The sequence below is a fragment of the Anomaloglossus baeobatrachus genome, chromosome 1 (assembly GCF_048569485.1).
Source record: "Anomaloglossus baeobatrachus isolate aAnoBae1 chromosome 1, aAnoBae1.hap1, whole genome shotgun sequence".
In the NCBI taxonomy this organism is placed as follows: Eukaryota; Metazoa; Chordata; class Amphibia; order Anura; family Aromobatidae; genus Anomaloglossus; species Anomaloglossus baeobatrachus.
In genome coordinates this window covers 741094777-741109373 of record NC_134353.1, presented here as the reverse complement: position 1 = coordinate 741109373, position 14597 = coordinate 741094777, and the positions used below count along the sequence as shown (strand labels likewise).

General features: G+C 43.3%; 1 protein-coding gene across 1 annotated transcript in view; it reads right to left on the bottom strand.

The window, feature by feature from the left end:
* Positions 1–1089: 1089 nt before the first annotated feature.
* Positions 1090–14597, bottom strand: part of MPHOSPH9 (M-phase phosphoprotein 9) — a 213125-nt gene continuing 199617 nt past the window's right edge. Inside the window, exon 24 of the mRNA XM_075322863.1 lies at positions 1090–1766. Coding sequence (XP_075178978.1) covers positions 1665–1766 — 102 coding nt within the window. The 3' untranslated portion in view covers positions 1090–1664. The remainder of the gene's footprint in view (positions 1767–14597) is intronic.

Sequence of the window (14597 nt, the reverse complement as noted above, 5' to 3'; positions counted from 1 at the left end):
AGCAGGGTCACCTCCTGATACTCACCTGAGGCTGATCCATGTACTCTCCAACGTCCCTAGACGGGTCCTCCCCCCGTGCACCGATCACGTGCCCTCACTGGCCCTGACTAGTGTATTAAAAGATCAAATTCCAAAATGATCCCAAAAGTGGAGTCACAATTCAAAGACAAATAGTGGCTTGGTCTGATAACAAAAGTAAGATTTATTTTTTGTATAGTTCTCTGGTCAAGATGACAAGCTCTCTTCCCTTATCTGAGGGGCGTATAATGATATTCTTATTATCTTTGAGCGTACCACATACCAATTACATGGCATCTAAGGCTAAGTTCACACTTACTTTGTTTTGCATCAGTCACAATCCGTTGCCTTGAGGAATTACGGTATCCTGCAAAATATATTTTGCAGGAATCATTTTTTTCCTTATAGGCTTTTATTAGAGACGTATTGGGACTGATTGCCTGCGTTGCATCCGCCGCATGACGGATCAGTCGTTTACTGACTGATTGTCAGGCGGGAGCAACTCTGAATGTAACGTTTTTTGTGTGCGGCGGATCGATTTTTTACTGTGAGCATGTGCACAGTAAAAAACCATGATTGACTGTACATTCAGTTCCAGCGGCCGGAACGATCACCCGGCGGTCGGCTACTGTGAACAATCAGCTGATCGCCCGGTGGTTGGTTACTGTGAACGATCAGCAGAGCGCCCGGTGGTCGGCTACTGTGAATGATCAGCTGAGCGCCCGGTGGTCGGCTACTGTGAATGATCAGCTGAGTGCCCGGTGGTCGGCTACTGTAAACGATCAGCTGATCGCCTGGCGGTCGGCTGCTGTGAACGATCAGCTGATCACCCGGCGGCCGGATACTGTGAACGATTAGCTGATCACCCGGCGGCAGGCTTTTGTGAACGATCAGCTGATCGCAGTAAAAAAAAAAAAAACGGATCTTTATTCCAGCATCAGTCACATCACTTGTGTCACCATCTGCAAAGCATCCGTTGCATCAGTCACACAACTGATTATGACTGATGCAAAACAACGCAAGTGTGAACTTAGCCTTAGAGAAACAGGAGATTGACACAAAGACAAGACACACATTTAAAAGACATTTATTGCTGCATTGTGCTGTGCTCCAAAAAGTGTCACATTACTGGGTTTTCTGTTCCACCAAGTATCCAAGAGGTAAATCAAAAGAACACAGGGTAGGCCTGCAATGCATCGCCCAGCAAAGCGCCGAAGGTCTTTACAAAAACAGGCAAATATAATAAATACATGTGGTAACTGAATACTTCATATGCAAAAATCTGTTTCACAAGATTTGGATTTCGCAAAACAAGTCTGGAAGCACTGGAGGAAGAGACTAAAAATGCTACACTATAAAAGCTATGGGAGGTACACAAGTTACCTAATAAAATCTAAACCTATATCGTCTACATACTCTACAGCGACTGCTCTAAAATTTGGCCACTTTTGATACTAAAATATAAAATTTATAGTCTGTGTAATAAAAAATATGTGTAGAATAAAAAGAGCTTGCGTGAAATAGAAACATTATTAAAGCATTAAAAGTTGAGAGGTCATGGCCTTCAGGCTCTCAGCTATTAGCATCGGTCAGTGCATAAATATGTGTATTAGTGCAAAGTGCCAGCTGGGGGATTTCTACACGTGTTACATGTTTGCTGATGATGGGAGAACGTGGTATTTCTTCAGAGTCATCCGAACTGAGCCCAGTTCCCGGTTGACCTTTTCTAAACGATCTTCCAAACTTTCCTGAAATATACAGATATAATGAAAAGAATCAAAATGGAGGTCGATCATACCTGAACAGGTTAAAAGGAAAAATTCATATTGAAGAGAATGATTTTAAGGTACGTAAAAGGCTCATTGAAATCCTTTTAGTGCCTTCTACGCCACGGGCAAATTACTGTATTGTTATTTACAGTGTGTTGCCTTCATGTGACAAGTGCTGTGATGTAATATACACTGGTGCATCTCAATAAATTAGAATATCATCAAAAAGTTAATTTATTTCAGTAATTCAACACATAAAGGGAAACGCATATATTGTATAGAGTCATTACAAACAGAGTGATCTATTTCAAGTGTTTATTTCTGTTAATGTTGATGATTTGGGTTTTTATTGGCTGTAAGCCATAAAGTGATCTCAGAAAATTAGAATAATTACCACAAAACACCTGCAAAGGTTTCCAGTGTTTAAAATGGTCCCTTAAGGCCGTTTTACACGCAACGACATCGCTAACGAGATATCGCTGGGGTCACGGAATTCGTGACGCACATCCGGCCTTGTTAGCGACGTCGTTGCGTGTGACACTTACGAGCGACCGCTTAAGTCTGCTTTACACGTTGCACTTTGTCGTGCGATCGCACCCGCCCCCATCGTTTGTGCGGCACGGGCAATTTGTTGCCCGTGTCGCATAATGTTGTAACCCCCCGTTACACGTACTTAACTTCCAAACGACCTCGCTGTGGGCGGCGAACATCCACTTCCTGAAGGGGAAGGACGTTCGGCGTCACAGCGACGTCATACAGCGGCCGGCCAATAGAAGCGGAGGGGCGGAGATGAGCGGGACGTAAACATCCCGCCCACCTCCTTCCTTCAGCATTGCTGGCAGGACGCAGGTAAGCTGTGTTTATCGTTCCCGAGGTGTCACACGGAGCGATGTGTGCTGGCTCAGGAACAATGAACAACAGGACGCTCGATTTTTAGAAAATGAGCGACGTGTCAGTGATGAACAGAAGGTATTTCTGCTCGTTCATAGCTGTCACACGCTACGATATCACTAACTATGCCGGATGTGCGTCACTTACAACGTGACCCCGCCGACATCTCGTTAGATATATCGTAGCGTGTAAAGCCCGCTTAACGATCCCAAATACTCACCAAATTGTTGTTGACACGTTGTTCATTTTCAAAAAATTGTTGCTCATTTGGGACGCAGGTTGTTCGTTGTTCCTGAGGCAGAACACATCACTACGTGTGACACCCCAGGAACGACGAACAATAACGTTCCTGCGTCCTCCGGCAACGAGGTGGGAGTGACGTTCATGCGGCTGCTTTCCGCCCCTCCGCTTCTATTGGTGGCCCGCTGATTGACGTCGCTGTGACGCCGCAAGAACCGCCCCCTTAAAAAAAGGTTATTCACCGGCCACAGCGATGTCGTTAGGAAGGTAAGTTGGTGTGAAGCGTACCGGCGATATTGTTCGCCACGGGCAGCGATTTGCCAGTGACGCACAAACGACGGGGGCGAGTGCTATCGCTAGCGACATCGCTAGCGATGTCGCTGCGTGTAAAGCAGCCTTTAGTCTGGTTCAGTAGGCTACACAATCATGGGGAAGACTGCTGACTTGACAGATGTCCAGAAGGCAGTCATTGACACACTCCACAAGGAGGGTAAGCCACAAAAGGTCATTGCTAAAGAAGCTGGCTGTTCACAGAGTGCTGTATCCAAGCATATTAATGGAGAGTTGAGTGGAACAAAAAAGTGTGGTAGAAAAGTGCACAAGCAACCGGGATAACCACAGCCTTGATGGGATTATTAAGAAAAGGCCATTCAAAAATTTGGGGGAGATTCACAATGAGTGGACTGCTGCTGGAGTTGGTGCTTCAAGAGCCACCACACACAGACGTATCCGGGACATGGGCTACAACTGTCACATTCCTTGTGTGAAGCCACTCATGACCAATAGACAACGCCAGAAGCGTCTTACCTGGGGCCAAGGAGAAAAAGAACTGGACTGTGTCTCAGTGGTCCAAGGTGTTGTTTCCAGATGAAAGTAAACTTTACATTTCATTTGAAAATCAAGGTCCCAGAGTCTGTAGAAAGAGTGGAGAGGCCACAATCCTAGCTGCTTGAGGTCTAGTCTGAAGTTTCCACAATCAGTGATGTTTGGGGAGCCGTCATCTGCTGGTGTAGGTCCACTGTGTTTTATCAAGACCAAAGTCAGCGCAGCCGTCTACAAGGAAATTTTAGAGCACTTCATGCTTCCCACTGCCGACTAGCTTTTTGGAGATGAAAATTTAATTTCCAGCAGGACTTGGCACCTGTAGACACTGTCAACCAAAAGTACCAATACCTGGTTTAATAACCACAGTATCATTGTGCTTGATGGGCCAGCAACTCGCCTGACCTAAACCCCATAGAGAATCTATAGGGTATTGTCAAGATGAAGATGAGAGACACCAGACCCAAAAATGCAGACGAGCTGAAGCCTGCTATCAAATCAACCTAGGCCTCCATAACATCTTAGAAATGTCACAGGCTGATCGCCTCCATGCCACGCCGCATTGATGCAGTAATTCATGCAAACGTTGCCACGACCAAGTATTGAGTGCATTTACTGTACAGACTTTTCAGTAGGCGCCAACATTTCTGAGTTTAAAATCATTTTTACAGTTGCTCTTAGATAATATTCTAATTTTCTGGGATAATGACTTTTGGGTTTTCATCGGCTGTAAGCGATAATCATCAACATTAACAGAAATAAACACTAGAAATAGATCACTCTGTGTGTAATGACTCTATATAATATATGAGTTTCCCTTTTTATATTGAATTGCTGAAATAAATTATTTTTTTGATGATATTCTAATTTATTGAGATGCACCTGTACTATCTAATGATTGGCACATCGCAGTGCTTGTCACATTGAAGCACTGAACCGTAAAGCAGGCTGAGCGGAGAGTAAGATCTGATTTGGGCATGTGTGACCACACTGCTATCACTCAGCAAGGTAGCCCCGCCCGCACCAGTGACGTGCCCTGCTCAGTTTGTTCAATTCCGGTCTCCAGACTGGAAGGGTCAAAACAAAACATAAAGTTTTGTATGCGCTTCAAAGAGATCAGCTTACAGGAGCAGGGTAGGTAGTAGAAGTATATTGGGAAAGTGTTAGGCTCATGTGACCTAAACCTATCATAATGTGACCTGCAGGAACCATTTGGTATAATCTGCTCTTATTGTTCTTTTTTCTTTTGTCTACCATCTACCATCTGTGTGCAGATTTCATTGCATTATTATTATGTATCATACATAAGTTTCATCCTGTACTATTTTGGGGGATCTTGTCTACTCAGCTCTAGAGGATTGCAGCTGTTATATCATGCACCTACAATAGTGTTGTGCCTAAGGCCCTGTGCCCACGGGAGCTTGCTTCTGAGGATTTTGCCGTGGAAAACCTGCAGATTTATCTGGATTTTCCAGATAAATCCGCAGGTTTCAGCATGTACAGACACTCCCCATGTTATCCTATGAGACATGGGGAGTGCTGTGTCCATGCTGGGAAATGTGCGGTTGCGGAATATACTGCGGATGTCCTGCAGCCACACATAACTGCATGTCAATTATTCCTGCGGCATTACCTGCGGAAATCCCCTGCTTTGGGCCCATACTTACCTGCCTTGATAGCAGACACCCGGTCATTTTCCCTCGGTGCACAGGAGCAGGAAGGAGGAGGTGGGCGGGGCCTGCACGAGCTCCGGTCATGTGACAGCCAGAGCTAGTTCAGGCCCGCCCACCTTCTCCTTCAGAGTGTAAACACGGCCGGAGACGGGAGAGAAGTGCTGCGTGATGGAGGTATGAACGCCCCGATCACTCAGCACTTGTTCTGCATTGAGGATGCAATGCCGAAGCCATGGTACTGTGTCCTCAATGCAGAATGCCCGCACCATATCCGCAGGACATTCCGCAAATAAACCGCAGCATGTAAACAGACAAAGTTGTGATGCGGTTTTCTGGGAGCTCCTGCGGATATAACCGCAGGACACTTTCCCCTGTGGGCACATAGCCTAAGGGTCTGTTTCCACAGACTGACCAGCTTCACAATACAACCACCGATCATTACAGGAATATTCGCATCTTCAAGATACTATCCCAATATAATAATAATTTTAGCAAACACCTCCAATTAGAAAAACCTTCAATAAGTTCTCCTGATAATCTATGTCACTTACCTCATGTGCAGGGTAGCTTAAGTATCCATGGTTACGCCCTCTATCCACTAACTTACTCACTAGCTTTTCCTTTTTGAGTGGTTGTAACTATGGATACCTAAGCTACTGCAATGCCCTGCCCATGAGGTAATTGACATAGCTTATCAGGAGAACTCTACCACATTTCTAATTAGAGGTATTTGCGAATATTATTTCACTTACTATAGATTGAGATAGGATCCCAGAGATGGGAATACCCCATTAAGTATGCACAACACATGCAAGTGGGCAGACATATTTACCTTATGTACATTTTATGCAGTTCCTACTATATTAGCCTTGCATTTATTTATAGCTTAAATTGAAGAGGGCCTTTAACTGGATTTTTTCAATTAAACTGAGTACCTTCTTCAAATTGGGGCTGCTCCACGGTTTCTGGCAGTTTTTCATGTTCTTCAGTGCTCCTCCATTACAAAGTAATGTCCCCTGGTAATAGAGGTACAAATTTTCCATTCAACCAACTGGGTGTGTATTACAGAGCTTCTCAGTGAGCGTTTGCCTTTTCTCTTCTGCTGATGGGCAATAAAAAAAAAAAAGGCCGCGTCCATAAATAATTTCTGTGGTACATGCCCAGTTTACCGATGGGATAATTTGCACCTTTATTACTGGGGGCATAACTATGGAATGGAGGCGCACAGAAAAAAAAGAAAGCCTCTTCCAGAATCAGTGGCACAGTTGCAATTGGTGGAGGTACTCAGGTTAAATTAAAAAAAATCAGTTAAAAATCCTCTAAAAATATAAATGCGGATAGTAAATAAAACCGCACACTTTTGTAACATAAATTGGGGAGCCTAATGAAATAAATACACATGTTGTAATGCTGGTTTAATAGTGGATAGCCACACTTTTTTTTTTACTTTGCTGATTTGCTTGAAAAGCCCATCCACATTTTTCAGGAAAATATAATAAAAGTAACACAAAAGGGTGCTTTACACGCTGCGACATCGCTAACGATATATCGTCGGGGTCCCGTCGTTAGTGACGCACATCCGGCGCCGTTAGCGACATCGCAGCATGTGACACCAAGGAGCGACGATCGCAAAAGCGTCAAAAATCGTTGATTGTTGACACGTCGCTCCTTTTCATTATATCGTTGGTTGTTCGTCGTTCCTGCGGCCTCACACATCGCTATGTGTGACGCCGCAGGAACGACGAACATCTCCTTACCTGCGTCCATCGGCAATGAGGAAGGAAGGAGGTGGGCAGCATGTTCCGGCCGCTCATTTCCGCCCCTCTTCTGCTATTGGGCGGCCGCTTAGTGAAGCCGCAGTGATGTCGCTATGACGCCGAACGCACCTCCCCCTTGAAGGAGGGATTGTTCGGCGGTCACAGAGACGTCGCTGAAAAGGTATGTGCGCGTGACTCTGCCGTAGAGATAATATTCGCTATGGCAGCGATCACCAAATGTCGCACAAACGACGGGGGTGGGTGCTATCGCTAGCGATGTCGCAGCGTGTAAAGCACCCTTAAGGCCTTAATCAATGGCTTGTTTATCACATACGTCTTCTATATGAGTTTTACATGGATAGAACAAGTACCCATTATACATTGTGTGCAGAATTATTAGGCAAGTTGTATTTTAGAGGTTTTTTTTATTATTGATCAACAACTATGTTCTCAATCAACCCAAAAGACTCACATATCAAAGCTTAATTTTTTTGGAAGTTGTAGTGGTTTTTTTTTTGTTTTTTTAACCTTTTTAATAGTTTTTAATAACAAAAACAGATATCAATAATCATATAATACAATACATTATGATTATGTTAAACTACAAAATTGCAGATAATGTATCTCATCGAATCCCAACCCCCCTCCCGACCTCCCGACACCCCACCTCTGCATGTCCGCTCTCCAAACCTAGATCTTTATGATATTGGGTTGTGCCCTCCAATGACCTCCTGCAGGTACCATGAGGTATTTTCAAATTGTGATCTAAGGCTATGTCCGCACTTTGCATTTTTTCATACGTTTCCGCAGCGTTTTCAACTGCAGCGTTTTAATGCCAAAATGGATGCGTTTTGATTTTCGAGCAAAGTCTATGGGAAATAGGGATTTATTGTGTGCACTATACAGTTAAAAACGCAGCGTTTCAGTTGCAGAAAATTTGGCAAAAACTCAGCATTTAAAGAAGCAGCATGTCAATTGTTTTTGCCATTTTGGCAACGTTTTGCTAACATTGAAGTCAATGAAAAGTTGCACAACGCAATCTACTTAAAAAATCTAGCGTTTCACATGCTTTTTGGACCAATTAAATGCATGCGTTTTTGTCAAAGTATTAATGGCATGATATGTCCCTTTACACACACACACATAGTCCGCCAAATAAATTTATGAAAATCAATAAATAAATGTAATATTATGCATAAATATTAGCACACAGTTATCATTTTAATAAAATAAGCCATTTTATGTATGATTTTAATCTTGATATTTGTTATCATTTTTTTCCTTTTTTTTAATAGAGTTTGTATGTTTAAACTTTATTTAGCATTGTAGTTATAGTCAAAACGCATCTGATTATAAGCAGTGAAAAAGCATGTAAAACGCGGTAAATACGCAGGCGTATTTATAGCGTTTTTGTGGTCACAACCAAATTTGACAAAAAACATTTCTGCCAGAGGATGCTTTTTGAACTGCAACAACCTCGATGCAAAGTGCGGACATAGCCTAAGACTATTTTTAGTGTCTATGGGGAGTGTCTGGATGTATGGACTTCATGTTTCAAAAAAATTCCTGGTAAATTTTTCCTTGTTTGTCAGCGTCTCCAATCTCTCCATTTTAAACAGAAATTTGATTTTTGTGTCAACCAATGCGATAGTTGGGGGATTCGGGTTTATCCAATGGTGTAAAATGCTTTTCCTAGTGGCCGCTGCCCAAATAGAGAGTGCCGCCTTTGTTCCCCTGGGGATACTTTGCCGAGTCTCCCCTAGGATATTAAAGATGGCCCATTGAGGGGTTAACTGGAATTTAATCTTGTATTTGCTTTGAATTCTCAGATGTACTTGTTTCCACAGTTCCAAAATTTGCGTGCATTCCCAAAACTGATGGTATAGTGTAGCTTTTGCCAGACCACACTTAGCGCAAGCGTATATTGTAGATGACATCCTGGACCGAACCAGAGGTGATATGTACGCCCTATGAAAGACCCGTAAAGCCATGTCTGTGTAACTAGCATATGGCACTAATTTTACTAGAGACAGAGTAGCTCCCAGTATATCTGCTATCTCATATTCCGGGAACTCTGTTTTCCATTTCACCGGGTCCGCCTTCTCCTCCTCCCAGTTCCAGTGAGGACGTAGCAACGAGTATATCTGGCTAGTGGAGGTGGCTTGTTTTTTTTTTTAGATTTGGCTATCTTAGGAGGATATCTGTTTATGCAGGTAACTATTACTGTGCAGAATTAGTAGGCAACTTAATAAACACCAAATATATTCCCATCTCACTTGTTTATTTTCACCAGGTAAACCAATATAACTGCACAAAATTTAGAAATAAACATTTCTAACATGCAAAAATAAATCCCCAAAAAATTAGTGACCAATATAGCCACCTTTCTTTATGATGACACTCAACAGCCTACCATCCATAGATTATGTCAGTTGCTTTATCTGTTTACGATCAACATTGCGTGCAGCAGCCACCACAGCCTCCCAGACACTGTTCTGAGAGATGTACTGTTTCCCTCCCTGTAGATCTCACATTTTATGAGTGACCACAGGTTCTCTATGGGGTTCAGATCAGGTGAACAAGGGGGCCATGTCATTATTTTTTCATCTTTTAGACCTTTACTGGCCAGCCAAGCTGTGGAGTAGTTGGATGCATGTGATGGAGCATTATCCCGCATGAAAATCATGATTTTCTTGAAAGATACTGACTTCTTCCTGTACCACTGCTTGAAGAAGTTGTCTTCCAGAAACTGGCAGTAGGTCTGGGAGTTGAGCTTCACTCCATCCTCAACCCGAAAAGGTCCCACAAGTTCATCTTTGATGATACCAGCCTATACCAGTACCCACCTCCACCTTGCTGGCGTCTGAGTCGGAGTGGAGCTCTCTGCCCTTTACTGATCACCTCTGGCCCATCAAGAGTCACTCTCATTTCTTCAGTCCATAAAACCTTTGCAAAAATCAGTCTTAAGATATTTCTAGGCCCAGTCTTCACATTTTATCTTATGTTTCTTGTTCAAAGGTGGTAGTTTTTCAGCCTTCCTTACCTTGACCATGTCCCCGAGTATGGTATACCTTGCGCTTTTTGATACTCCAGTAACATTGCAGCTCTGAAATATGGCCAAACTGGTGGCAAATAGCATCTTGGCAGCGTCACGCTTGATTTTCCTTAATTCATGGGCAGTTATTTTGCGCCTTTTTTGCCAAACACGCTTCTTGCGACCCTGTTGGCCATTTGCCATATAACGCTTGATTGTTCGTGATCACGCTTCAAAAGTTTGGCAATTTCAAGACTGCTGCATCCCTGTGCAAAACAGCTCACAATTTTGGACTTTTCAGAGCCCGTCAAATCTCTCTTCTGATCCATTTTGCCAAAGGAAAGGAAGTTGCCTAATAATTAAGCACACCTTATATAGGGTGTTGATGTCATTACACCACACCCCTCTTTATTGCAGAGATGCACATCACCTGTTTTACTTAATTGGTAGTTGGCTCATAAGCCTATACAGCTTGGAGTAGGACAACATGTATAAAAAGTATCATGTGATCAAAATACTAATTTGCCTAATAATTCTGCACACAGTGTAGTCTGGTGGGCTGTTCACATGACTTTTTTTGTTGTTATTTTACAGACAATGTGTCCACATAAATAAAAAAAAACAAACAAAAAATGAAATGAAAATCGTTCACCATGGAGAGGTCGTCCCAAAGTCAAAAATCGGTAAGGGTAGTTTAGCGTCGTGGTTCATCGCTCATGCAGCAGCACACATCGCTATGTGTGACACCGCATGAGCGAGGAACGTCTCCTTACCTGCCGCCGGCCACAATGCGGAAGGAAGGAGGTGGGCGGGATGTTTCGTCCTGCTCATCTCCGCCCCTCTGCTTTGATTGGCCGGCCGCTAAGTGACGTTGCGGTGACGTCGCTGTGATGCCGAACGTCCCTCCCCCTTGAAGGAGGGATTGTTCAGCAGTCAACGCGCCGCCGCCGACCAGGTATGTGTGACACTGCGTAGCGATAATGTTCGCTACGGCAGCGATCACAAACAATCGCATGCGCGACGGGGGCGGGTACTTACACGGTCGCTATCGCTAGAAATTGCTAACGATATCGCTACCGTGTAAAGCCCCCTTTAGGTCCAGAAATATTTGGACAGTGACACAATTTTCGCGAGTTGGACTATGCATACCACCACATTGGATTTGAAATGAAACCTCTACAACAGAATTCAAGTGCAGATTGTAACGCTTAATTTGAAAGTTTGAACAAAAATATCTGATAGAAATTGTAGGAATTGTACACATTTCTTTACAAACACTCCACATTTTAGGAGGTCAAAAGTAATTGGACAAATAAACCAAACCCAAACAAAATATTTTTATTTTCAATATTTTGTTGCGAATCCTTTGGAGGCAATCACTGCCTTAAGTCTGGAACCCATGGACATCACCAAACGCTGGGTTTCCTCCTTCTTAATGCTTTGCCAGGCCTTTAAAGCCGCAGCCTTCAGGTCTTGCTTGTTTGTGGGTCTTTCCGTCTTAAGTCTGGATTTGAGCAAGTGAAATGCATGCTCAATTGGTTTAAGATCTGGTGATTGACTTGGCCATTGCAGAATGTTCCACTTTTTTGCACTCATGAACTCCTGTGTAGCTTTGGCTGTATGCTTGGGGTCATTGTCCATCTGTACTATGAAGCGCCGTCCGATCAACTTTGCGGCATTTGGCTGAATCTGGGCTGAAAGTATATCCCGGTACACTTCAGAATTCATCCGGCTACTCTTGTCTGCTGTTATGTCATCAATAAACACAAGTGACCCAGTGCCATTGAAAGCCATGCATGCCCATGCCTCCACCATGTTTTACAGAGGATGTGGTGTGCCTTGGATCATGTGCCGTTCCCTTTCTTCTCCAAACTTTTTTCTTCCCATCATTCTGGTACAGGTTGATCTTTGTCTCATCTGTCCATAGAATACTTTTCCAGAACTGAGCTGGCTTCATGAGGTGTTTTTCAGCAAATTTAACTCTGGCCTGTCTATTTTTGGAATTGATGAATGGTTTGCATTTAGATGTGAACCCTTTGTATTTACTTTCATGGAGTCTTCTCTTTACTGTTGACTTAGAGACAGATACACCTACTTCACTGAGAGTGTTCTGGACTTCAGTTGATGTTGTGAACGGGTTCTTCTTCATCAAAGAAAGTATGCGGCGATCATCCACCACTGTTGTCATCCGTGGACGCCCAGGCCTTTTTGAGTTCCAAAGCTCACCAGTCAATTCCTTTTTTCTCAGAATGTACCCGACCTGATTTTGCTACTCCAAGCATGTCTGCTATCTCTCTGATGGATTTTTTCTTTTTTTTCAGCCTCAGGATGTTCTGCTTCACCTCAATTGAGAGTTCCTTTGACCGCATGTTGTCTGGTCACAGCAACAGCTTCCAAATGCAAAACCACACACCTGTAATCAACCCCAGACCTTTTAACTACTTCATTGATTACAGGTTAACGAGGGAGACGCCTTCAGAGTTAATTGCAGCCCTTAGAGTCCCTTGTCCAATTACTTTTGGTCCCTTGAAAAAGAGGAGGCTATGCATTACAGAGCTATGATTCCTAAACCCTTTCTCCGATTTGGATGTGAAAACTCTCATATTGCAGCTGGGAGTGTGCACTTTCAGCCCATATTATATATATAATTGTATTTCTGAACATGTTTTTGTAAACAGCTAAAATAACAAAACTTGTGTCACTGTCCAAATATTTCTGGACCTAACTGTATATATATATATATACATATATATATACATATATATATATATATATATATATATATATATATATATATATATATATATATATATATATATACCTGCAATATACATCACTACATCCCTATACACTACACCTGTAATAAACTACACCTCTATATACTATACCACTATATACTACATCAATACACCCCTATATACACCTGTAATATACTACATCACTATATACTACACCTGTAATAACATGCACCACTACATCACTATATACTACACCTGTGATAACCTACATCACTACACCCCTATATACTACACCTGTATTATACTACACCTGTGATAAACTACACCACTACACCCCTATATACACCTGTAATATACTACATCACTACACCTCTATATACTACACCTGTACTATACTACACCACTATATACACCTGTATTATACTACACTCCTATATACTACACCTGTATTATACTACACCACTATATACTACACCTGTAATATACTACACTCCTATATACTACACCACTACACCCCTATATACACCTGTATTATACTACACCCCTATATACTACACCTGTTTTATACTACACCACTACATCACTATATACTACACCTGTAATATACTACACCCCTTGTCACGAACCACCGGGGGGGTCACTCAGAAATCCCCCGCGCTGGCTACCAGTACGTCACAATCGGGGGGTAACAAGTGGGGGTCACCCCTCCTTTATACCTCCCGACCGACAGACAGAGCACGTGACGCGCTCTCTAGCGCCCCTCTTATAGTCAGGCCAATTATGGAATTGCCCGACAATAAGCAAGGAGGCCGCTATACTACTTATGCCGATTATTGAAGGGTCCCCGGTGAGAGTAGGGTATATATTCCCCCGACCTCCGCGGGCGGAATATATAAAATCTCCCCGAATCTCACTGGCCTCCCCACAATAATCCTTGGCACAACTCGCTGCCACCAACCGCTTCACGGTAACTATTAGCCGAACACACAGACGTGGGATTCAAGATCGAGATAACAGAACAGCCCAAGATTAATTATATAATTTAATCGGCCTAAAGCCACACTAGAAACTACAATATATACAATAGGGAATCTACAGAATATACATATGTCAGAGTACAGTTACAAGCAAAGCATGGGTTACAAACAGGCATACACAGTTCCAGCAGTTACCTTGTGCGTCTGGCCACAGGGGGGCGCTGTAGGCCAGGTTTCTAGGATCCTTCCCACAGATGTTTCCTACACGTGACCCCCAGCGAAAGAACCCTGGAAAATGGCCGAAGTAGGGTTATCAACCTGGGCAAATCCAGGTCCCCTCCTACCTTAGTGACCTCAGAGGGAGCACTGCTCCACCCCTGGCTGGAGTTATGGACAAAATCCACAACATGGAATATGGCCATAACTTGGCCTGGGAGCGTCGTAGGCGGACGCCGACGCTCTCATTGTGACAGCTATGAATTTAGCTACAGAACGAGAGGACTCGTGACTTGTCTACTAGTTCCACATTGGCGGATATCACGCCTGGGGTATTTCCCCAGGTCCTGCTCCCATAAAAAGGGTGTGCCAGCATCGTCCGCATGCGGAGACACCATTTTTATGGTTGCCATATTTATCGGAAATATGGCTTGCGAGATATGAACCATTTTTTACTGGAGT